Genomic DNA, 24,751 nt, shown 5'->3' on the forward strand with positions numbered 1-24,751 from the left:
TTTGGGACTCTACCAGTGGTACTAGCTAGCTAGATGTGATTAAAGTAATTTGCTAAATTGTAGAGAAATAATTTCCAGACATTGAATTTCCTTCCAAATTCAAGCATTTGATTTCAAGTAAGCAGAAATAGGTCTGATTCTGTATGGTCTCATATGTGTTGTTTTATATTTATAGGCGTTAGAGTAAATATGTTTTTACATAAACATGGCCCTGACAGACCTTAGGAAAAGGTAGCTGAATTGAAGGGTAAAATTAGCAACAATGTGTTATGTCCTTTTTAAATCCGAGAACATAAAATGGGTTCTACTTTCTTAAAAAGATAGATGAGAATAATTTCTGGAAACACGAAGTTGGGGAAGCAGCCTATATCAGTGGTTACTAGCACTGTGGCATCAGCCCTACTTGGTAATCCTGTCTTTTATCTAATTACTCTAGTGTGAGCTCAGGGATGTTGGTCTCAATTTTCTCCTTTGTTAAATGAAGATGATAGTACCTGTCTCATAGACTTTTTGTGAGAATTTCATGACAATGCATTGTAAGTTGCCTGGAAAGTGTCCAGCATATTTAGTCTCATTGTTGCCACTGTTGCATAGAAACTTCAGTGCCGCTAAGAGAATACATGTTAAGTATTCTCACCTCACAGAAAAAAAGATAACTCCGTGAGGTGATGAATGTGTTAAAATAGATTGATTGTAGTCATAGTTTCATAATTCTCCGTATATCAAATCATCACGTTGTACAAGTTAAATAAACAATTTTTATTTATACCTCAATACAGCCTGGGGGGGGGACCAAAAGAACTTAAAGATCTCAATACATAAATAATAATAATAGTATCAACCACTTTAAACTCTTAGAAGAATTAGATGGGGTGAATAAACAGTGCAGTTTTTAAGTAAGTAACTTTAATGTAAACGTTAGAACGGGGAAAAGAGGACAGCATTAAATCCCTTAAACTATCTGGTCTCATCAGCTCATGCTTCAAAGGTAAAGGTTTGAATTTGATGAGATCAGTTGCTTGGCAACTTTTCAGAATGATAATGTGCCCCATCAGCTTTCCTTTTTGCTGTTCACAGACTCTTTGCTCTTGCCTTTCCATCATACCACATTTCCACGCATAGAAACCGGCTAAAAGGTAGATACAGATAACTGAGTCCCTTTATGGCTGTGGAGTGGTCATATTTTATAAGAATAGGAAGAACACATATTTTCTTATAATAATATCACATAATAGTAGTGGTTTGAAGGAATCTAGACTTTTCTGATTTATTGAGAATCCAGGACCTCACAAAAAACACAGGAATGAGTGCAGAGCTGTTATTTTAGAAACGTTCCTCATCAATGTTATTTTCACACATTGTGCACTGAGGAAAATTAATTTCTATAACATTATAACTGAATATTTTCCACTCGAATAGTTGGGACAAGAGAAAACTACCATGTGCCATTTATCCACATGAACAGCTAATGGCTTGAAATGACTTAAACCAACATGGTGAAGAACCTATGGGCAGTGACACTATGAACTGTTCTGTTGGTGTGAGGAGAGGAAATGATCCATGGGGTTCCAGAGTCTCTTATCATACTTCAACATTGTCTTTGTCTTACAACGTCATTCTACCTTTTAGTCAGCTAAATTATAATTAATAGCACTGTTTAAAACTTTTCTTTTTTTTTAAAGATTTTATTTATTTATTCGACAGAGAGACATCACAAGTAGGGAGAGAGGCAGGCAGAGAGAGGAGGAAGCAGGCTCCCTGCCGAGCAGAGAGCCCGATGTGGGGCTCGATCCCAGGACTCTGGGATCATGACCTGAGCTGAAGGCAGAGGCTTTAACCCTCTGAGCCACCCAGGCGCCCCTGTTTAAAACTTTTCTTAAAGGATTACATACACACAATACATTCATACTTCTTTATTTCTGAATATAAGCCTTCTCTCTTTCCTGTGATTTTTAAAATATAAATTGTCTAACTAATCAGGTTAAAGTTCAGCTGTCACTCATCACCTATGCTAGAAAAAAAAAAAAGAAATTGTGATTCTAACCACAGAAAATATCTTTGTTCAAGTAAAATGTACCACTTCTAAAGAACTAACCATAGAAATAGAAATGAGTGAATCAAAAATGTAGAAATATGAGATGTATACTATACCCACAGGAATTGTTATTCCTTTGGACTTTCTTAATACAGTTCATAAAGACTGCATGTTGATTAGCTTCACAAAATAATTTTGAACATCAGGCTGATGGTGATAAGGGACCAAGTAATGGATAGAAAAGTAGTTCAGCAATTGTTTTGAGAGAAATGGAAACGTGTCTGCTCCTAATGTAAGGATCAGAATAACCAGTGAGAGAAGGTACTTTTTCCTAATTTGTGCAATTTTACTGATAGAAATAGCAGAGCATGAATTTAAAGTCAGATAGATCAGAACTTGGTATCACAGGTTGGCCTTTAATAACTGATTGACCTTGAACTTGAGCCTTACATCAATATGTGTTTGCTTCCTTATCTGTAAAATGAGATGGCAGGATTACTTGTGGTGTTTTTATGAGGGTTAAATGAGATAATGTATGTCTAGTACTTGGTACTATTCTTGCTGCATGGAAAATGCTCAAGAAATAGTGCCTAAATGGCATAATGAATTGTTCCTTCTCATAAATGAAAATGTTCCAAAGATTGTCAAGTGCCTATAGATCAAATTAACAATCCATCCTCTCCCTGTGGAGGGATTTAATAAAGGACAAAAGGGCTGGAAATATTCCCTTTGTTTGTTCTCTTTCCCTACCCACTAACCAGCCATTTAAATCATAACAATTAAAAGAAATATGAACAGATTTGTTATGTTTGTTTTGGTTTGGTTTTGAAAAGCAGAAGGAAGAACGTTCAAATTGGTAGTAATACTAAAAACTGCCCTGATCCAAATCTTCTTTTAAGTTCCGTTATGGAAACCAGTAGCTCATACTCTGGGCAGAAAGGTCTAAATAAAACCTCACAGCATCAGAATTCTCAGAATGGTTCAGACCCCACACCTTTTTAAAGTTTAATTGCTAGGGAGGAAAAGGAGAGCAAAAATAATATATAAAATAAATAAAATAGTTGGAGACTTCCAAAAAATGAAACCAGGCAAGAAAACAATCAGCTTGAACAAATTAAAGTGCTAGATAATGAATAAAATAGTAAGATGAAGAAAAAGGAACTCTTTTTTTTTTAGTTTTTATTTATTTATTTATTATCTTAATTTTATTTTATTTTTTTTAATGTTCCAAGATTCATTGTTTATGCACCACACCCAGTGCTCCATGCAATATGTGTCCTCCTTAATACCCACCACCAGGCTCACCCATTCCCTCACCCCCTCTCCTCTAAATTCCAGAGTATCAATATGTGGGTAGAATAGAAAAATCAGCAAACCAAGTGAAAAAAACTGATACAACTGCCTGAGGGAAAAAAGTAACTCTTAAAATGAATTCATCAACAGAAAAATATGAACTAGGTGAAATAGTGCTTCCCTTTTTTTTTTTAAAGATTTTATTTATTTATTCGACAGAGAGAGATCACAAGTAGGCAGAGAGGCAGACAAGAGAGAGGATGGGAAGCAGGCTCTCTGCAGAGCAGAGAGCCCAACGTGGGGCTCGATCCCAGGACCCTGGGATCACGACCTGAGCCGAAGGCAGAGGCTTTAACCCACTGAGCCACCCAGGCGCCCCGAAATAGTGCTTCCCTTAAAGACAGAATGGGAAGCCAAGAATAGAAAGAGCCTGCCTAACTCAGGGATTCTCAGCTGGGGTCAGTATTGCCCTCCAGGGTACATTTGTAATTTTGCGGGGTGGGGGGGTGGTGTTTGTAGTTGTTGTAACTGCGGGTGGAAAGGTACTGGCATGTAGTGGGTAGAGGCCCAGAATACTAGTACACATCCTACAAAGAGCAGGACAGATCTCAGCAATAAAGAATGATCCAGTCCACAATGTCAAGAATGCTGCTTTTGAGAAACCCTTAGCTAACTTAAGAAGAATCAGCTACAGACAGATTTAGTACAGAAGCAGATATGTATGACTAGAAAATCAAAGAGCCCTTGTATGATGCAGGGCCAATTGCTTTTTTAAAAAAAATTCAAAGAATCTCTGAAATTATTGCCCTGAGAAGAGACTTACATCTACTCACCATTAACATAGTCTCTGGGCAAAAGTAATATAATGTTGTGAGTGTCTGGGATGACCTATCCTACTCTACAATAGAAAACCCAATTGTGGCATTCCCTGGAGCAGGAGGGGATCCATATTCCCTCATTGAAATCAAAACGCATTTTATCCTATGGGGGGGAAAAAAACTGTAGTAAATGGTAGCTAGGTAAAATTTAAGAGTGGTTAGTGTTAGCTTTCACATCACAGTGTGGATTAAGGATCCATCATTTCCCCAAATATGTCCTTCAGATCTCTAGTTCTGAAAGAGGATGTTTGCAAAACAGTGAAGTTTTCTGGTTAAATATGACTGGAGACCTCTGAGTATTTTATCCCTTTCTTGGCAATTAATAAGTGCGTGTAAGCATACTTAAAGGCTTTGAAGGTCTTCTTGAATTTAGGTTGCTTATTGTTTCCCTAATGTATTTGTACATTGAATCTTTTTTTGTTTTGGTCACAAAATACTTACTAACCTCCCAATGGAAGGTTTGATGGAATACATTTTGGGCAATGCTAAAATAATGGACTTTGGTAGCTCCTCTTAAAGACCAATGATAAAAATTCCTTTATGTTTTAACTTACAAACATCTGACTTAATAGGTAAGGATTTGGAAAGACCTCTGTTCTTTTTGGGGGTTGGGGATGGGGAATCTGAAGCAGGCTCCATGCCCAGCACAGAGCCCTACATGAGGCTCAATCTCACAACCCTGAGATCTTGACTGGAGCCGAAATCAAGAGCCCGGTGGGTGTTTAACTGATTGAGTCACCCAAGTGCCCCTGGAAAAGCCTCTGCTCTTAAGTCAAAGTCTACCCCAGCAAACGGTGTATTGAATGTCATCTTCAGTTTTATCTTGCAGAAGAGCCATTTTCTAGAGTAAATTTTATATGTCCAAACTCAAATAATAAATTATTACTTGTCCAAACTCAAGTAGTAAATACTAACTGGAAAGATCAGTGCATGGTGTTCTGTACTCCAGGTTCCTTGTAGAATTACTGGTATCGCTGCAAAACAGTTTGCCAGAAATCATGGAGGATATAGATCCTTTGGGCAGGAGAGAGGGGAGGAGGTAGAAAATGTCAAGTGTTATGTCTGATCTTGTTAATTAAGAGATAACTAAAAATTGTACGTTGGTTACCTTAAAGACTGGAGACATTAGAGCAAATAATTAAGGCAATACAGAGCATTTAAAAGTATACATATGAAAACCCAACATTCTTTTGTAAGTCTCTCAGCTTACAAGTTGACACATCATGCCAAAGCAATGTATTTTCCATCTTTGTTAAGGTGACGGACAGCAAATACAAAGCTACATCCACAGTTTATGTTCTAATCCTCCATTAGTTCTTCACATAGCTTTTAAGAACTTTTTGCAAGAGTTGCATACTGGGTGGAAGGACACGTAAACAAAAGCAGTCATCATACATGTCATTGAATTATTTCTGAAGACAGAAGAATTGGATTTTTGTGTAATGCAGTGGTCTTGAATTCATACCAAGGCAATGTGATGTAGCAAGGAGAGCACTGGGAGAGGAAGTTGGAAGTGTATTTGTGGGCTGACTCCAAAACTAACTACTGGTGAAATCCTGACAAATTAACTTTGGTGTGTCTTAAGTTTTTCATCCCTCCCTTTCTTGCCAGTTGTACTGACTGATGTAATCCCAAATGGGAAATTATGTGAAAGGAATTATAAAGTTATTACAAGCTATCATTCTGTTTATTTCAAAAGAGAGTCTTCAATTGGTGGTCTTAATCATTGTCTTTTTTACTCTTCATGAGAAAAGGGGACTCTTTCCCTGATGTTGATAAGATTTTCAAGACACTGCTTTATTAAGATTTTTTTTTTTGTAAAATAGAGTGACTAACATTACACTGTATGTTAACTAACCAGAATTTTTATTTTAAAGATTTTATTTATTTATTCGACAGAGAGAGATCACAAGTAGACAGAGAGGCAGGCAGAGAGAGAGAGGGAAGCAGGCTCCCTGCTGAGCAGAGAGCCCGATGTGGGACTCGATCCCAGGACCCTGAGATCATGACCCGAGCGGCTTAACCCACTGAGCCACCCAGGCGCCCCAACTAACCAGAATTTAAACAAAAACTTGAAACTATGAAAAAAATAAAATAAAAGAGGGCTTTAATTTGTGGTTAACTTGAAAATTGGATGTTTCTAACCAAGTAACATTTCCATACTCATGTCATCTTTCTTGTCCACAACTGTATTAATGCTGAGCACAGCATGGGACAATGGTATTTTAGCATAGCTCATTTTTTCTTACCCACCAGAGCCATCAGAGGAGGACCCAGAAGTCTTCTGCCACTTAAACAGTATTTAAACCATCTGAATCTTTCCTAGTCCTCACACCCCTCTAATGTAGAAGTGACTCTATGCACAGTGGTAAAGGTTTCAACTTAGGAAAACCTGTCTTTCCAGACTCCATTGTGTACTGCGCAGTTGTTCTCTTGGTAGAATTGTTACAAAAGGTAATCTTATTCAAAATATAATTAGCCTTGAAATCAAGTGTTAGAAGTCTCATAATTTTTGATACAGTTCAAAATTTTCTCCTTCAGTAACTTTTATATTACTCCCCATTTAAAATCTAGATCACTTTCAGAAAGCAATAGGAAAATTTAAAAACAAGATGTAGTTTATTCTTTGAAATGAGATTTTAATTGTTTTTGTTCTCCATTAATGAAGCTGAAAAGATTTCAAGTTAATAGTAATTAGATTTGTATTTGATTTAGATTATTACGAGGTTTTAAAGCCAGTACTTAAATAATCATCACATTGCAATGTTTACAACCCAACTTTTTCCCAAGCTCTTATATCCAAAAATGAAACTCAAAAAATATGTCCCTAAAGATCACAGTGCCTGTTTTTACTTATTTTATTAGATCCAGATATGTTGCTTTTATTCTTAAAAAATTACTGACTTTCCATTCAGTTCCATGTTATTCCTCTTTAAATGTGTTATTGTCTACCTTAAATTACCTCGGGATGTTTTCCTAGAAATGCAGTCAACCATCTGAAAGTAATTTTTCTGTCTGGTATGTGGGGAGTTTGATGGGTATATGTGGCATGCTTGTAGCTTAACATTCCTTACTACACTCATTTTCATGAAAATATTGGTTAAAATATTCAGAACAGATGTGTATATGTATGTGTATATGTATATATCTTTTCTCCTTAGACTCTAGAGAAAGCTTTTTTGTGTGTGAGCATTAAAGGGCATGTCAGATTTCTCTGCAGTCTTTTTTTCAACTGTAAGAGATAATATTGCTTCTCAGATGCTGTTTATCACCTTGAAATTTAATGATTTAAGCATGTCTGAGAAAAGAATTAAAAAGGGGGGATAAATACAATTGAAAACGGCAGCCATTCAGTAGTATTTCAACAGATATCACGGGTAGCCTAATACAGGAATGTTTCCACATATCAGGAGGCAGGACCCCTAGTTTGTTGGTTTAGTTTTTTTGTTTTGTTTTGTTTTTTAGATTTTATTTATTTATTTGAGAGAGAGAGCATATGCATGAGTTGGGGGAGGGCCAGGCAAGTAGGAGGAGCAGACTTCCTGCTAAGCAGGGAGCCCAACATGGGGCTTGATCTCAGGACCCCGAGATCATGACCTGAGCTGAAGTCAGATGCTCAACGAACTAAGCCACCCAGGTGCCCCTGGACTCCTATTCTGATGTATTACCAAACCGCTCTCTAAGGCTTGATTTGTTAGAAATGAAGGCAGTCGGTCAGGTTGACACACTACATTGGAAGGAAGGGAGGGAAGGTAGGAGGGAAAAGGAAGGAAAAATGAGGGGGAGGGGACTGGAAAGTTGACAGGAAGGAAGGAGAAGGAAACTATGAAAATAAAAATTAATGGCATAGCTTGGACAGTTTTCAGTCCAGGGTGTGAGGAAGGACCCCTGTTTACTTGCTTAATAAGTAATCAGTCACTAAATATTGAATAGTTACTGTGTTTAAGGCCATGTGCTATGTACTGGAGATACCACAGTAAACAACAGAGAAATTTCTCTTGTGAGATTTACATTCTAGAAGAGGGCCAGAATTCAAGCAACTAATTTAATAAATACTTATTTGACTATAAATGGCATGCTATGAAGAAAAACTACAACAGAAAATGAGAACAAATACAGAGAAACCCAGCCTAGAATAAGAGGTCAAGGAGAGCATCCACGAAGAAATGACATTTTCACTTAGCTTTCAAGGGTGTTTGTGAATTTAGCAGAAGAGGAGAGGAAAACCAGAGGAGGACAGAGTCCTGTGTCAGATGAAGAAAATGTTACAAAGAAGGGAATAATCCTGTGCATCAAATGCTACAGATAGGTCAAAAAAGTCAAAGGTTCTAAGATTTGTCTTTTGGATTTAGCAACATGAAGGTGCTAGTGAACTTGACAGTAATGGTTTTGGTATAGTTTTGGGGGCAAGAGCCTAATCTGAGAAGGTCCAAGAAAGAGAAAGGAGGAGATTCCACATAAAGTGGGATGCTACATTATGTCTTTCTATGTCTGGCTTATTTCATTTAGCATGATGTCCTTTAGATTCATCCATGTTATCACAAATTTAGGATTTCCATCTTTTGTGGCTGAATAATACTTTGTTGTATACATATACCACATTTTCTTTAGCCACTCATCCATTAATGGGCACTTAGATTGTTTCCATGTCTTAGCTATTATGACTAATGTTACAGTGAATATGGGAGTGCATAGATCTCTTTGAGATACTGATTTTATTTTCTTTGGATATATACCCAAAAGTAGGGTTGGGAAATCATATGGTAGCTCTGTGTTTTGTTTTGCTTTGTTTTGTTTTGAGGAACCTCAATACTGTTTTCCATTTTTATACTTGAAATTTGAGAGTAGATCTCAAGTGTTCTTACCACACATACACACACATACAAATGGTAACCAGGTGAGGGGAAGGATGTGTTAACTGGATTGTGGCCATCACTTCACAATGTATATGTACATTAAAACATCATGTTGCACACCTTAAAAATCATGTTGTAAGCCTTAATATTTAACATTCTTATTTGTCAGTCAGACCTCAGTAAAGCTAGAAAAAAGGTAGAGGAATTGGAGAATGAGAATGTAAATGAGTTTTATATTCTAGGAGTTTTTCTGTAAAGGAGAGCAGAGAAATGAGGTGGTAGTTGAGTGGTAGTTTGCTAGTGAAGGGAGGAGCTGTTTTTGTTTTTTTGAAGATTGGAGAAATTACAGCATGTTTATTTGCTAATTGGAACCATTTGGTAAAAAGGGAAAAATTGATGCTCCAGGAGAAAGAAGCAAACATTGCACAAGAGATAGTTTTGAGTAAGTAAGAGGAACTAGGATCCAGTGAAGGGCTCAGTAATTTGGGTTATCCCTAATGTTAGTATCCTTCCATTCAAGCATTCAAAAAGTTTTAATCATTACCTGCTGTGGGTCAGTATCTTTGCCAGGAGCACTCATAACAAAGATATCTAAGACCCAGTTTCTGCCAAAAGGTAGAAAAACCTTTAACAGAAAGATACAATACAATATCATAATATATATACCAAAAACACTATGAAAGAGCCCAGAAGAGTGAGCACTTAGCTCTGCCAAAGGCCAGTGTAACATTTGCAATAGCACCAAATATGCTTTCTTATCTAAGGGAAATGTCAGTTTATTTTCAAGCAAGTCTATGCAGTAATACTAAAATGTAGCAATTTCATTTAAAAACAAGTACTTAAGATCATTACAAAGTACTCTTTCATCAGTATTCTTTTTTTTAAAGATTTTATTTATTTATTTTTATGTATTTTAGAGAGAGAGGGCACAAGTTGGGGAAGGAGTAGAAGGGGAAAGAAATCTCAAGCAGACGTCCTGCTGAGCATGGAGCCTGGTGCAAGTTACGATCCTGAGACCATGACCTGAGCTGAAACAAAAAGAGTTAGACACTAAAATGACTGAGCCACCCAGGCAGCCCTCATTGTCAGTATTCTTAAAATTATATTTAGTGTTCTATTTGTGTTTAGTTACAGCTAAATATAGTTCAGAATAAAAAACTACTTGCCATTAATTTCAAAATAAATTTCAAATAAAATCCAAAAATAATTATCTTTCAACTCTACATTTATTAGAATACAGTAAGAAATACAGTGCACAATTCCTGCCTCTATGGAAATCCAAGTTAGAAATCTCCAGTTGTGCAACAGATATGACAAGCAAGTAACAAAATAGTGTAAACTGTGAGACTGTAGCACAGAGATATCACAAGGCTTATGGTAGGGTGTCAAATATACTGTACAATTAATAAATATTTTATGCTTGGAAGGATAAAAAATTTTAAGAGAAAGTAGTCAGCAAAATTTATAATAGGGCTCTTAACTTTATTTTTTTACTGTATTCTTGACTACTATTATTAATTTTCATCATGAATTAGTAAATACAAGTGTCACTACCTAAAGAGATGTCTTAAAATGTTTCAGATTATTTTTCAGAGATTTATTATTGGTGTATGTACATTTCCATAAGGAGTGAGTCAAATGTACTTAATAAGGGGTTTGAAGGGGCGGGGGGTGGGAGGTTGGGGTACCAGGTGGTGGGTATTATAGAGGGCACGGATTGCATGGAGCACTGGGTGTGGTGAAAAAATAATGAATACTGTTTTTCTGAAAATAAATCAATTTAATAAAAAAAAGTAATTACAAACATAAAAATACTTTGCATATATTAATAATAGTATACATTTGACTTAAAACTAAAATAATGCTTATACTACTCTTCTTTCTTTTGACCAGTGGTACTGCAGCAACAAACCATAAATTCCTTTTTCCATTTATACTTTACTATTTTGTGTAATTACAATTACTTGCACTGGCAAACACTTCCATGCTGTAATCAAAGATCTCTGTATTTGGAATTAGGAATAATTTCAGCCATTCTCTATTTTTTCATTTTGCAAAGCACTGCTGTTTATATGAGCATCTCCTCATTCTTTTTTATTAAGTCTGTTTCAGTATTTCAGCACTATAAAAAAATTTATAAAAGCAGTAATACTTATAAGCAACATTATTTCTTATAACCAAACAAATAATACTTTTAAAAATGATTATTTTTACTTGGCATTGCTAAATTCAGAGCTTTATAACTAATAAAAAGCAAAAGACTGATGTCCTCCAAAAGTGAATTTTATTTTATTTTATTTTATTTTAAAGATTTTATTCATTTATTTCATGAGAGAGAGTGAGAGAGGGAATATAAGCAGGGGGCGTGGGACAGGAAGAAGCAGGCTTCTGGCCTAGCAGGGAGCCCGATGCAGAGCTCAATCCTAGGACCCTGGGATCATGACATGAGCGGAAGGCAGATGCTTAATGACTGAGCCACCCAGGCACCCCCAAAAGTGAATTTTAATTAAGGTTTTGATCTCAGTTTTTTGTTTGATTCAATACCTTTTTCTCAATTTTGTGTTGGCAATATACAGTATACTCTACTAAAAAATCACCAGAAAATCAGTGTTTACTCTTTTGAAAAATTTTTTTCCTATGGTTAATAATATAACCAGGCATATCAAGGGCTTAATTATATGCCTCAATGACTTAGCTCCTTGAGACTCTCAGAAAAGATGACTTGAAATACAACAGATACAATTATTTCTTTCATATTCTATGCATGAAGCATGTTTCTTCTTGGTTTTGTGCATATACATTTGACTACAAACAACCAATCAATTCTTTGAAAAATATTAAAATACTTTATATATGCATATAATAACATATAGACTTATTTATTGGGTTGTTCACTTTCCAAAGGATTTTCTTGGTGACAGGTAGAAACAGTGTTAGGGCTATTAATTCAGTACACATATGCTGAAATGGACTTTACTTTAAAAACCAGATTCTAAAAAAATAAGTTGTAGGAATTTTGGAAAATCAGAATTCAAAACATTGAAAATATGGAGGATTGATTCTGCCAAGCAGTTGAATAGACATGACAGAACTGAACCTTTCTCAAAAGTTTTACCTAACTCTGGGAGGGCAGGATAAATGCACCTGTATCAGCTCTCCCAAAGCTCTCCCTTTATAAAAATGCAGAGATGTGCTCTATGAGAATTTTGGAATCTTAGGTGATTGTTTTTAAAGTTGTTTACACACCTTGAAAGGAAACCACTTTTAAATAAACACTACATTTTTTGGCTCATTAATAATTTTATCATATCCAGTTCATCCTCAGACTTTCAAAGAGCTTAGCAAAATATACTATGTAAACTCTTTCATTGTACATAGTATAAAACCATAAGGTGGGCGCCTGGGTGGCTCAGTGGGTTAAGCCGCTGCCTTCGGCTCAGGTCATGATCCCAGGGTCCTGGGATCGAGTCCCGCATCGGGCTCTCTGCTCAGCAGGGAGCCTGCTTCCCCCTCTCTCTCTCTCTACCTGCGTCTCTGCCTACTTGTGATCTCTCTCTGTCAAATAAATAAAATCTTTAAAAAAAAAAAACTTAAGGTTACATCTTCCTTAGGAACAGAATTAAAAGTCTCCTAATGGAATTTTTTAAATACATGGACTGATCATAGTAATTGATCATGAAATTTACCTGGGCAAGGAAGGAGATGAAGAGGTATATAGTGACTGAGAGGTCTTAGAAGGTGGGAGGGTCAGTAGATTAAGAAGGAGGATATTTGGACTTAGGGTTCTGCAGGGATTGCACTAAAAATACAGAAGACTGTAGTTGCCTATGGACTCTGAAAAACAATCTGAGGGTTTTGAAGGGGTGGGGGGTGGGAGGTCAGGGTACCAGGTGGTGGGTATTATAGAGGGCACGGATTGCATGGAGCACTGGCTGTGGTGCAAAAATAAAAAAAAAAAAAATAATAATGAATACTGTTATGCTGAAAATAAAAAATAAATTTAAAAAAAGAAGACTGTAGTTGAAAAATGGAATGCTAGAAAGGATTACAACCTTTGCAGTTAACAGGTTAAGCATATAACCACAAGGGTGGGTAGAGGAGAGAACCTCAAGAAACTGATAAACCAAAATATTGGAGGATAAATATTGAAGTCACCACGAATTACGGCAGAAGTAGTGTTTAAATGCCTGGGTTTCAACCCTGGTACTACACACTTCCCAACTGTGTGTCCTTGGGCCAGTTACATTACCTGTCTCAGTTTCTTCATCAGTAAAACGAGGGTAATGATAGTCTATTTCTCATAACTATGAGGATTGAACAATTTAGACAGTTTTTGGCATATGGTAAATTTTATATATATATATATATATATATATATGTTTAGTACTATTATCACGTGCATCATAATCATCATTATTATGATCCAGTCCCATGTGAGTCTTGGCTTTTCATTCATTTAAAATTTATTGAGCAGTTATTGTATGCGAGGCATTGTGCTAGGTATGCTTTTTAAACATCTTTATGATATTCTTAGGCTCTTTTGTGCTTCAGGAATTTCAAGTTGATCAGAAATAATAAACTGAAGCCTCACCAAAAAGTTATGCTTGAAGTCTATATCATGAGTTCTGCTTGCTAAAGTAAAATGTTATTTAGTAAGACTACAGACAGAGGGAAACAGGACAGGCCAGCCAATGCAGTGATTACTTGAATCTGGAATCTAGAATTATTTACAATAGCAAAATAGATGCTTGAGGGTGGGGCAGGCCCAGCTATAGACCATAAATGGGAATCCAGCCATATTGCTGAAGCATGGTGATAAATCCAAAATATATTGTGACAGGAGTTAGGAGGCAGTGGAGATGGAAAGTCAGCATTGTAGCATTCCAACAGCCACAGCAGGTTAATATCCTTGCAGGCGCGTTAAACACAAGGGGCTACTATCTTGGAGACCAGCTATCAAGATATAGACACTTGGGCATTGGAGAATAAGGCAGAGAACCAGTGACTGAAGAGAAAGTGAAATCCCTAAAATAGTGATACTCTTTGTAAAGGACTATACCCTTAAAGTCTGGGGCTCCTAAGAGAGCAAACCTAGGCTGTTCTTTATTATTTATAAAAGGATGCCTTAAGATTGCATTATCACCTGGCCCGTTGCCACAGGCAGTTTCACCTTCTGGCTCAAAACACACATTTTTCATCTACACAAATGCCAACCATAACGTTGCATATGAGTGAGTGTGTTTTGCAGACTATAGCTAAAAATCAGTGTTAAGTATGAGCGGACATGGGGAAGAAAAACAATGTGATGTGAATTTTGTTCTCTGTGTTTAGGCAAGCTACGACCTATATCTATGCCAGTGGAATATAATTGGGTGGGGGACTATGAAGATCCAAATAAGATGAAGAGAGATAGTAGAAGAGGTAAGTGTTCTAGAATTTCAGTGTAGGCTGGGGTGTTGGAACAAAAAGCAAATTTAAATGTTCTTTAAATAGGTTGTTATGGCTTCAGTGGAAAACTTCATTCTCTCGTTGATTTGATGATACACCCAAACCAACTCAGACCAACGTTTGACTATCTTAATATGTTATTAAATAGATATCTTCTCTGAATATCTCTTATTAAGGGATTCAGGGCAGATAAGTACAGTGTAAAAAAAAAAAAATAAAAATCTGATTGTTATGTCAAAGTCACTATTTGGAAAACAAGGTCAGAAGTGTGAAACTGCATAAAAGAATTAAGTTCAAAGAATAGGAAGAGTTTGTGATCAGTCCCCATTGGTCCGCAATGCAACCTCACTACTTTTGAATTAGTACAATCTTAAAATGGGTATTGACATACATGAATAAAGCTAATGGAAACTGGGCCAGTGACTAATGAAAACCATATAGAAACGGAAAAAAAAAACACTTTGCTTTTTTTTCTCTTCTGTTTGTTGTTCAGGGTTATCTTCTTACTTGGGGGTGGGCTACACATGAAGTATCTACAAAAGTAAGTTTTTATGTTCACTTATCCTGCTGTTGATGTGAGCAGTAAAGAGAGCCACTGGAAGTCTCACTACTAAATGGGACTCGACCAGCTGTGGATATGGTGAACTACTTCTGCTTTCTGAACCAGAGAGCCATAAAGTTATAGATAAAAAATAAAACAAAGCAAAAAACTATTCATAGGGCCTCAGCTCATAAGCTTCCTTCATAATATATTTAACCCATTTGCCTGTTACTTCTAGCTGATATGCTGAATTTACCACACAGGGATAAGCAAGCATGAATATCTGCTTCATTAGTCTAGTTAACAGTTATTTCATGGAGTGAACATTTCAGAAAATGTTGGTAAATACAGGAATATTGACAGTTTCCTTTACATCTAAGTATTCATTCCATTTTCCAAATTTTAGTTTCTGACTTCATTTGTGTTATAGAATTAATCAAGAAAAAAGTAAAAAGAGAAACATATATGCTATTACTGAGTCATTGTTTTGAGACTTCATATGATGATGATATCTTGGGGGAAAATGCTTTATGAAGTTCTAAGTGATGGCTGTCAGTTTAAGCATAGATTCTATGAATTAAGTTTGCTGATTCTTGGTTCAGAATATGGGTTTTAAGTTCTCCAAGGATGCTAGTCTGTTATAGGTCACTGTTTGTCATCGATTTTTGGCAGGATCTCCCTGGGGAACTTGTTAAAAATTTTATGAGCTGCACACCCAGAATTTCTGATTCAAGTTTTACAGTGATTGTCATATAGTTGGTCCAGAGATAAAACTTGGATAAATAATCTGTAGGCTATTTATTATTGCCCTATGATCCCAAATGATTATGATGCTCTATGTTTTTACTATATAGGTATTTTATAAATTAAATCAAGTTACATTTCAGAAATGAAATCTAATAGCACAATCAGGGAAGAGTGATATATTTGGTATATTTGCATATTTATATTGGTGTATTTCTTTTTTTATATAGAAAACTCTCTACTTCGATACATGAGCAATGAAAAAATTGCTCAAGAAGAGTACATGTTTCAGAGAAACAGCAAAAAAGACACAGGGAAGAAGTCTAAAAAGAAGAGCGATAAGAGTAATAGTCCGACTCACTATTCATTGCTACCTAGTTTGCAAATGGACGCTCTGAGACAGGACATCATGGGCACGCCTGTGCCAGAGACCACACTATACCATGTAAGTAAAATTTCAAAGACTCTGTGCGATAGCTTCTAGTAGGAACCTGGGCCAAATGACTCTTTTGGGCAAAGTCCAGATAGCTTATCTTTATCCTATTGCCAAATTTTCATAAAAGATCCTAAGTGTAGAAATGTTTTTAAAAACCTTGATGGCTGATTGATTTGTTCTTCAGGTTATATATTCAGTGAGTTCATATGTTATAGCAGGTTCGATTTTTTAATGAAATAATGTGCTCAGAATTGATGGAGAATAATAATTAATTAGGTGATTAATCACCTGTAATTATAAATAGTAAGTAGATAGCTATAAAATTCAACATTAAAGATAGGATTTTTAATGTATTCATGAGTATCTTTTTTGTGCTAGACTTGGAGCCTGGTGCCTGAAGTAAACATGAGAATACCTAAATAGCACATTATTATATGGAGAGAAAGACACACCAAGGATTCCAATGGAAATTGATTGTTGTAATGGGTAGGTGTAAGAAGAATAGGAGGAACATGGGAGAAGGAGGAACTTAGCTTTCTGGGAAAGTGAGAAAAGGCTTAGAATAGGGAGTTTTTGGGTGAAGAGGGAAAGATGAGTAGCGTGGGAAGATATATGGAAGTACACCCCAAATGTATGAGAATTTGGTATGTTCCAGAAGCTTCCTGTTGCTCAGAGTGACCAGTTCATTAAAAATTGAGGGAAAGCATGTGGGGAAGGGGTAGTAGATGGACCTAGAGAGGTAGGCTGCAGTTAGATCAGGAGTTTTATAATCAAATACTTAGGCTCTTTCTAGCAGTGATAAAAAAAAAAAAAAGAAGAAGAAGAAGAAGCACTATTGAAGAATTTTGAGCTGGGAACTCAAATGATGAGACTGGCCTATTGGATCTCTATGTTGAGGAGTACTGAGCAAGAGGTCTAAGATCAAAGTTGGAGCCATTACGCCCAGGCCAGGCAGATGATGAGAAACTAGGATAGTGACAGTATGGAAGTTGAGAATGTTGTTAGCCAGAACATTCAACTGACAAAATCAACCCATTGTACACCATTTTGGTTAAAAGGGAATTTTTTGTGCCAATGGAATGATAGCATCTTACTAGGAGCCCTTGAAAAACATGGATTGCAAGTTTTAAAGCAATTTGGATCACAGTATCAAAATGCTTAATCTGTCAATGCAGTAGAAGGTGTACCATCTAGGTATACAAGGTATGAAAGATAAATAGCTCCTATTTGAGTTACTTTTCTGTGCCAATATTTTAAATCTTCTTCTTGGCTATTCTAAAGCTCTCTCATAAAACTAGAGTGTAGAAAAATATTTCCATTTATTTGGGTGGAAGTAGGAGAGCAATGAGCTCTTCTAGGTCCTCATTCTCTACCCCCCCCAAGCCTCTTCTCTCTAAGAGAAAACCTGCTCCCCTAAGTGACTAACAAATCAAATGATTGTATTTGCCACAGTCATTTTGTAGTCAGTTTGAAATCAGTACTCTTAGCTGTATGAAGGGGGCCAATTTTGCTGTCACTAGTCAGAAATTCTGTCTGAATACTGAGCTCCCTCTAGAATCTGGTGCTCCAGTCATAAGTAATGTTGTGCAAACAAAGACCTAAACATAAGGGACAGGTGGTCTGTTTGAGAGGGAGGTTGGTAGTGCGAAATGAGGCTGCAGAAGGAGGAAGAAACCACTTCACCCAGAGCATATAAACTATTAAAGGGTTTGGATTTATCCTAAGAGGAGAAGTAAGCCATTGAAGGCACATTTAAACACTCAGCCTTTGCCATCTTGTCAAGCACATCAGGACAGGAGTAGACTGTAGGAGGAAGGAAAATAGATGAATCTTGTGGATTTGAGTTATTAATTTATGGAAGATAGTAAATGGTGAATCAAACTGGTAATGAGGAATATCTTGAGAATTGAGTATTGTAGAGGAGTATAAATTGTTACCACTTTCCTGAAGGTTATTATTTCATTACATGTATCAAGAACCAAGTCCAGTAGCTTCACTTCTAGATTATTCTAAGAAAGAAACCAGTCTGCTTTTGCTCCCTATTTGTATTATGTGACCTGAGTCTGTAAGAAGGCATTTCCCAGATAGATGATATTTATCTCAGCTTTTGACAGAGGAACTGCATACAGTAAGGAATATCATTAGTTGTCGGGGCTGGGGAGAGTCCTCCCATGTAACACTGATCTGCTAATCCTAGAGTAGAAGGCTTGACACTTTCTAACTCTATTCTCCGGTTTAAAGGAAGCTAAATGGGAGCACCTGGGTGGCTCAGTGGGTTGCGCCTCTGCCTTCGGCTCAGGTCATGATCTCAGGGTCCTGGGATCGAATCCTGCATTGGGCTCTCTGCTCAGCAGGGAGCCTGCTTCCTTCATTCTCTCTCTCAGCCTGCCTCTCTGCCTACTTGTGATCTCTGTCTGTCAAATAAATAAATAAAATCTTTTTTAAAAAAATAAAGGAAGCTAAATAATTGTTATCCCTAAAGTACATGCCTAACCAATGTTCAAATGCCTATAGCCAATATTCACAAAGAGAAAACGGGGTTTCACTTGGCTCTAAGATCCTTGAGGACCTTTTAAGCCTTGCACTTACTTAACATCTTCACAGGTATCAAGGGAGCTTCCGCACTGATTGTCCTTCACACCTCACAACAACCATCTTGGCAAATGACAAAACTCAAACTCAGAAAGGTGAAGTGATTTACGCAGAGCTGTGTTGCAAAAAAGTGTGAGAGTAAGGACTAGAACCCAGATCACCTACTTGAGTGGTCTTTGCACTCTACCCTGCTTCTCTATGCATGGTAGGCATTCCTTACACAAATGAATTCATGCTTTAATGACTAACTGCATGAATTTTGAAAAAACTTGACTTTAAGAAGCATGTGCCTTCATATGTTGATATTTTTTTAATTTTTTATTTTTTATAAACATATATTTTTATCCCCAGGGGTACAGGTCTGTGAATCACCAGGTTTACACACTTCACAGCACTCACCAAAGCACATACCCTCCCCAATGTCCATAATCCCACCCCCTTCTCCCCATATGTTGATTTTAAGAACATTTTCGGTATCTAGATTAACTTGCACCCAGATTTCTCTTTTGCTCTGTTACTATTTTTCATTAAGTTCAGAAAAACATATAGATCTGCTGCTGTTATAAAGCACAAGTAGTTCTTTGGCATAATATATTGTTCAGACTATGAGTATTATAGTTAAAATTGTCTGGACCTTGGAGACCAAACAACATATGCTTAAATGATTGTTTCTTATATTTCACAGGAATTCTTCGCTTTTTAATCTGTTTATGCACACCTAGTTTAAAAATTAAAGGATTTTTCCTTATATTAAATTGTTCCAAAACACAAGATCAATATCAATATTTAATCACCTTCATGATGAACCACTAAACATTCTTACCAATTATTCCTTTGGATCACACAGCTAATTTTAATGGACTAAGACTTCAGTGGAAGAAAACTCTGAAGATTGAGTCCTGAGTTTCATAGGCTGTTATCTTTCTTGCAATATACTAGCTCCCTGTGGTCTGAGTTCACATTTAGACAAAATTTAGTTGAATTTAATAACAGGATTATATCAGCATTAAATATCCTTTGAACAGTTTACCAAAAAACTATATTATGGATGTGGGGGGGAGGAGAAGTGAGGTTCCCCATAAACAGACCTAGGCTAAAATCCCCATCGGTCTGTTTTGGAAAGCAGCCCAATAAAAATACACAAAGCAAGGCAAATACAGTTTGCTTTCACTGTTAGATTCATTCCTCTTAGCAATTATAGCAGAAATGTGTATATATTAACAAAGAAAATTGAGAAGTTTATGGTATTATAAAATCGTTTTTTATTCATCTCATATATTTGTTATTCCAGTATATATATTTTCCTTAAATTGCTTAAAAGGAACTCACTCGCTATGTTCTGACTACACTGACCATCCACTAGTATTTGCTATCTCTTTCCTTTGTGATATGCTATGCCTTGTACTGAAACTGCTTTTACCCCTTTTTACCCCCAGCTGACTCCCATCTAAACCTGAAATTACAGAAGGGCTTTGCCCGATCACTGCCCTCTAAACTAAATCAGCTTCTCCTGTTTAAGTCTGTTAGCACCCTCTATATTTTCTTCAAAACTTTTTTTATGGTTTGTAATTATAGACTTATTTATGTGATTATCTGTTTAATGTCTTTCTCCCTTATACATAGTAGGGAGGACATGTCCATGTTCATGACAAGAAAGGAAAGTTTTTCCATTTTGTTCAGCACTCTATTTCAACACCTAATATAGGTATAGTATCTTATAAATGTTCAGTAAATATAAGACAAAGAAATGAATAAGTGAGTGAATGTGACAGGAACTCACTGTCATTCCCACCATCTCTCAGTTGATGTCCTCAGCCTGCAAACAGCTACCTCCATGCTGTGCCCAACCCGAACAGGCCTTCAGTTGGAATGTAATCATAGTGGAAATCGCCAGGAACTTATTACAATAGGCTGTGTCCCATGTGCCTGGGGAGAGCCCTCAGACTCTGAATATCTTCTGTCATGTTTATCTAGTCAATATAACTAAATTCTTCCTTGGTTTATCGATTAACATTCCATTTCACTCCAATAATCGGAACCCTGCCCATACTGGCAGTTCTGCCAAGGAGCATCTGGCTTGGTTTACTGCTACAGAAGACAGACCATGTGCAACCTACCACTGGCTACCCACCCATTTAAAAGGGTATTGGAAGTACCTGGTAACTTACACTTACCATGTTGGGCTTCCTATCATAGCAGGTCCCAGTTTGCACCTTTAATCAGGGTGATTTACAAGACTTCTCTGCTTTACAGATGCGACTAGGGCAAGAGGATTAGCTCCCCGTCAGTCCCCACCTCGCCTCCTCTACTGCAGCTCAGTTTCAGTTCCAGCTCATACTTGCTTTCTTTCTATCACTGCCATCTCACTAAGGAGGTCACGATATACCAGTCAGCCAAGCATGTTAGGGTATTTTTCAAAAGACAATAATTTTATTTTACCTACTCACTGTTTCTCCGTCTGAAAATGCAGGAGTTGTTAGCTGCCAAAGCCCTCATCTGACCTTGAGAGCATAGGAAGAAAAGGCAGGCAGCAGGTGTGTGTGTGTGTGTGTGTGTGTGTGTGTGTGAGAGAGAGAGAGAGAGAGAGAGAAGGAGGGAGGGAGCGTTGCAGGGAGAGAAAGGGAGACAGAAATTCAAATGTAGTGATGAAAGTTTTTAGGTAAAGAATGTTTGGATTCAGGTCTTCTTTTTTCTTAATAAGATACACATATGACAACTTGTTCTCACATTAAAGCTGTTAAGCTAAATTCATAAACAGAATTATATGCTATATGCTATATATGCTGAGATGCCGAAACAAGCAAAATTTGATTATGAATCCAGGCAACATGCAGGTATACTTTCATAAACTGATTAATGTAATTTTAGACGGCTTATTCAAAACAGATTTAGAGTAGGTGTTCAAAAATCTGGATACTCTTTTCATAACATTCTAACACTTATGTGGTTTGTCTTAGTTATTTAGGATATAAAGGCAAACATTCAGTTGTTGTTCTACTTCTTATAAATACTTTTAGCCATCCCCATCAACTTGTGAAGGTATTTTTGGTGAAACCCCTGGAAGAAGGAGGTGGGGAGCCGTTAAAAGACATTTTTAAAATTTTACAAGTAGACGAACATTATGAAACAGATACTCTTTTAAGTAATTTACAAATCTTAACTCATTTCATCCTCATAACAGCCCTATGAAGAAGGTGCTAGTGTTAACCCCATTTTATAGATTAGGAAGCTGAGGCATATGGATTAAATAAATAGTAAGTGATAGAGCTGGGTTTTTTTTTTAAGTTTTTATTTGTTTATTTGACAGAGAGAGATCACAAGTAGGCAGAGAGGCAGGCAGAGAGAGAGGAGGAAGCAGGCTCCCTGCTGAGCAGAGAATCTGATGCGGGACTCGATCCCAGGACCCTGAGATCATGACCTGAGCCGAAGGCAGCGGCTTAACCCACTGAGCCACCCAGGTGCCCTAGAGCTGGGTTTTGAACATTAGCAGTCTGTCTCTTTGCATACTACATTGTCTCTCAAAAAAAAAAAAAAAAAAAAAAACAGAAACCATAATTTAAATAGCAGTTCTAGTAGTTTCGACCATCCGTAAAGCCCAGTCTAAGTGCTGTGGAATATATATTAACTAATAATAATATTGCAAGTGTTGCTGTTAATAGTAGCTGACTTTTGTTGATTGCTTACTAAATTCCTATTGCTAAACATTTATACACATAATCTCACTGAATCCTCAAATTGACCTTGTGAGATTGCTACTGTTATTATATCTGTTTTGCAGAACCGAAATACACAGTTTGCCTTACTTGTGGTCACACAGCTAGAAAGTAGCAGAAATCTACTTTCTAGCTGTGTGACCACAAGTAAGGAAAACTCACATTTCAAACTCACTCTGAAATGTGAGTTCAAGCAGTCTGGCTCCAAATTTCCTATCTGTAGGTGAATAAAGCCATTTCTACTCATAAGTATTTTACCATCAATTAGAGAAGACAGAGCTATTATTACCACAATGATGCAAAATATGATGTATTTTTCAGGACATAAACATTTATAATTAAATTTATCTAGTCATGAAGGTTGGTTTGTCTAATCGCTGCTCAACTTGGCTCCATTGTTTCAGGATCAATGACAGTAAGATGAAACTAAATTTTAGTGGCTAAAAAATCCATCTCTGACCTAACTGTTATTTATAACAACCACTTTTTCTGCATTTTGAATTTACCTACTTGGAGAACAGCCATAGTACACTGTGATGTGATGTTTCTCTTGATCAGGATGCCTGCAGACATGTTGGATATCCATCGTAAACATTATTGTATTCATATTTGTATGTACTCTCTGATTCCTATGGATGACTTGATTGTTTCTAGAGTGTTAATGTCAAATTTAGTAAACCCCTGCATATCGTGAAAATAATTCCTATTGGGCCATTTTACTGGAGCAGTGACTCTCCACATATAGGTTATCTTTGGCAAAGTGTTCCTAATAGGTGAAACTTGATGCAGAAATGAAGTCCTTTTTTTGATTCTTATGTGCAAATGAGACATCATAATTACACAGATTTTCATTTTCATCTGTGACTAGATACTGCTTACTAATAACCTACTATTGATTTTAAGAAGCTATCAATTGAATAATTATAAAATAATGCATTAATACAGTTTACCAAATATTCTAGTTTACTATTTCTCCAAAAAGTCTAGTATCCATGCAATTGACAGTGCAGTCACACTCTTACTGCACAAGACAAGTGTAGATGGTTCAGGTTCCCACCATTTTCAGGAGGAACGCTATAATGATATGTCATTAGGGTTTGTTTTAAGTTATCTGTAGTTTTCAGTTGCTGTTTCGTTTTCATTATAGACTACCATTACACTTCATCACTTGTGGTTTTCGTTTGTTTGAGGTTGCTTGCTTTTACCGTGTAGCATGTTGTGATTCGTATCACTCACAATTTTCCAGAAATGACACTCTGAATCATCCATACCCAACAGTACTTACACAGTCATAAAGTGGGGACCAATGGGCCGTGGAATCTGTTGGTGTGTCTTAGGGGGCCACACTCAAAAACTGTTAAGACGCCCTACTTTAGACTGAAGCCCATCTTTTCCATTTCATGTTTGAACAAATATGGGTTTCATTCAACTAGTTCCTGGTTAGATAATGGCTGCCAGGAAGCAAAACACAAAATCTGGCTTCATTACTGAGGCATCATGCAAAACAGGACTCAAAAGAATTAAATTAGGAATTTATTAAGTTGAAATTTATTAAGTTTGAATATGATTACTAATTCCTTGTTCCCTGTGAAAAAATAAAATGGAAACTAAATTGTGATGAGAAGTCTTTGGCTTGGTTATTAAGGTCAATATTTGGGGACATACTTTCCTTGATCACTGAGATCAAAGAAGCCTCATTCTCTCATATCATAGGCCTATGTCTTCCAGCTTTATAGCCTCAGAAAAATATCTTCATATTCTGTTGGCAGTAGGCATTTTTTGCTCCCATAATCATCTTAACCACATTATTTCACCACCATAACTCATTAATCAAACATCTCAAGTTTAATGAAAATCCAGATAAAACTATTTTACCCCTAGAACTCTTTAAAGCCTCTTCCGACTGAAGAATTATAATCTATATCACATTATTTTCTTCACCCAACTCCTAAATATATTACCCCTTGGACTGTTTTAGCACATCCTGATTCCACAGTACAAGTCTAATGATTTGCTGTATACCTAAATGTCATACAAAGATTCCTCTTAACTCCATGTCTGTGTCTCTTGGCCCATATCTTATATGAGAATGAAGTTTAGGGCAAAGTTAATGACTACTTTACATTCTAGTTTCTTGCAGAAAACTTTTCCAAGAACAGTGCTAAATTGTTTGCAGCCTCCGTGGACCCTTCATTGGCTTTTGGCTCAGACAGCA

The 24,751-nt window shown here is 36.6% G+C and overlaps 1 protein-coding gene across 5 annotated transcripts in view; it reads left to right on the top strand.

Annotated features, from left to right (window-relative positions):
- Positions 1–24,751, top strand: part of CNKSR2 (connector enhancer of kinase suppressor of Ras 2) — a 288,218-nt gene that overhangs the window by 185,810 nt on the left and 77,657 nt on the right. For 3 of the 5 annotated variants that reach the window (XM_059157335.1, XM_059157333.1, XM_059157336.1), the window contains 2 exons: positions 14,394–14,483; positions 16,026–16,240. In XM_059157335.1, the coding sequence (XP_059013318.1) occupies positions 14,394–14,483; positions 16,026–16,240 (305 nt within the window). The remainder of the gene's footprint in view (positions 1–14,393; positions 14,484–16,025; positions 16,241–24,751) is intronic. The other 2 variants (XM_059157332.1, XM_059157334.1) reach the window with 1 other exon arrangement.

Source organism: Mustela lutreola, chromosome X (assembly GCF_030435805.1).
Source record: "Mustela lutreola isolate mMusLut2 chromosome X, mMusLut2.pri, whole genome shotgun sequence".
Lineage (NCBI taxonomy): Eukaryota > Metazoa > Chordata > Mammalia > Carnivora > Mustelidae > Mustela > Mustela lutreola.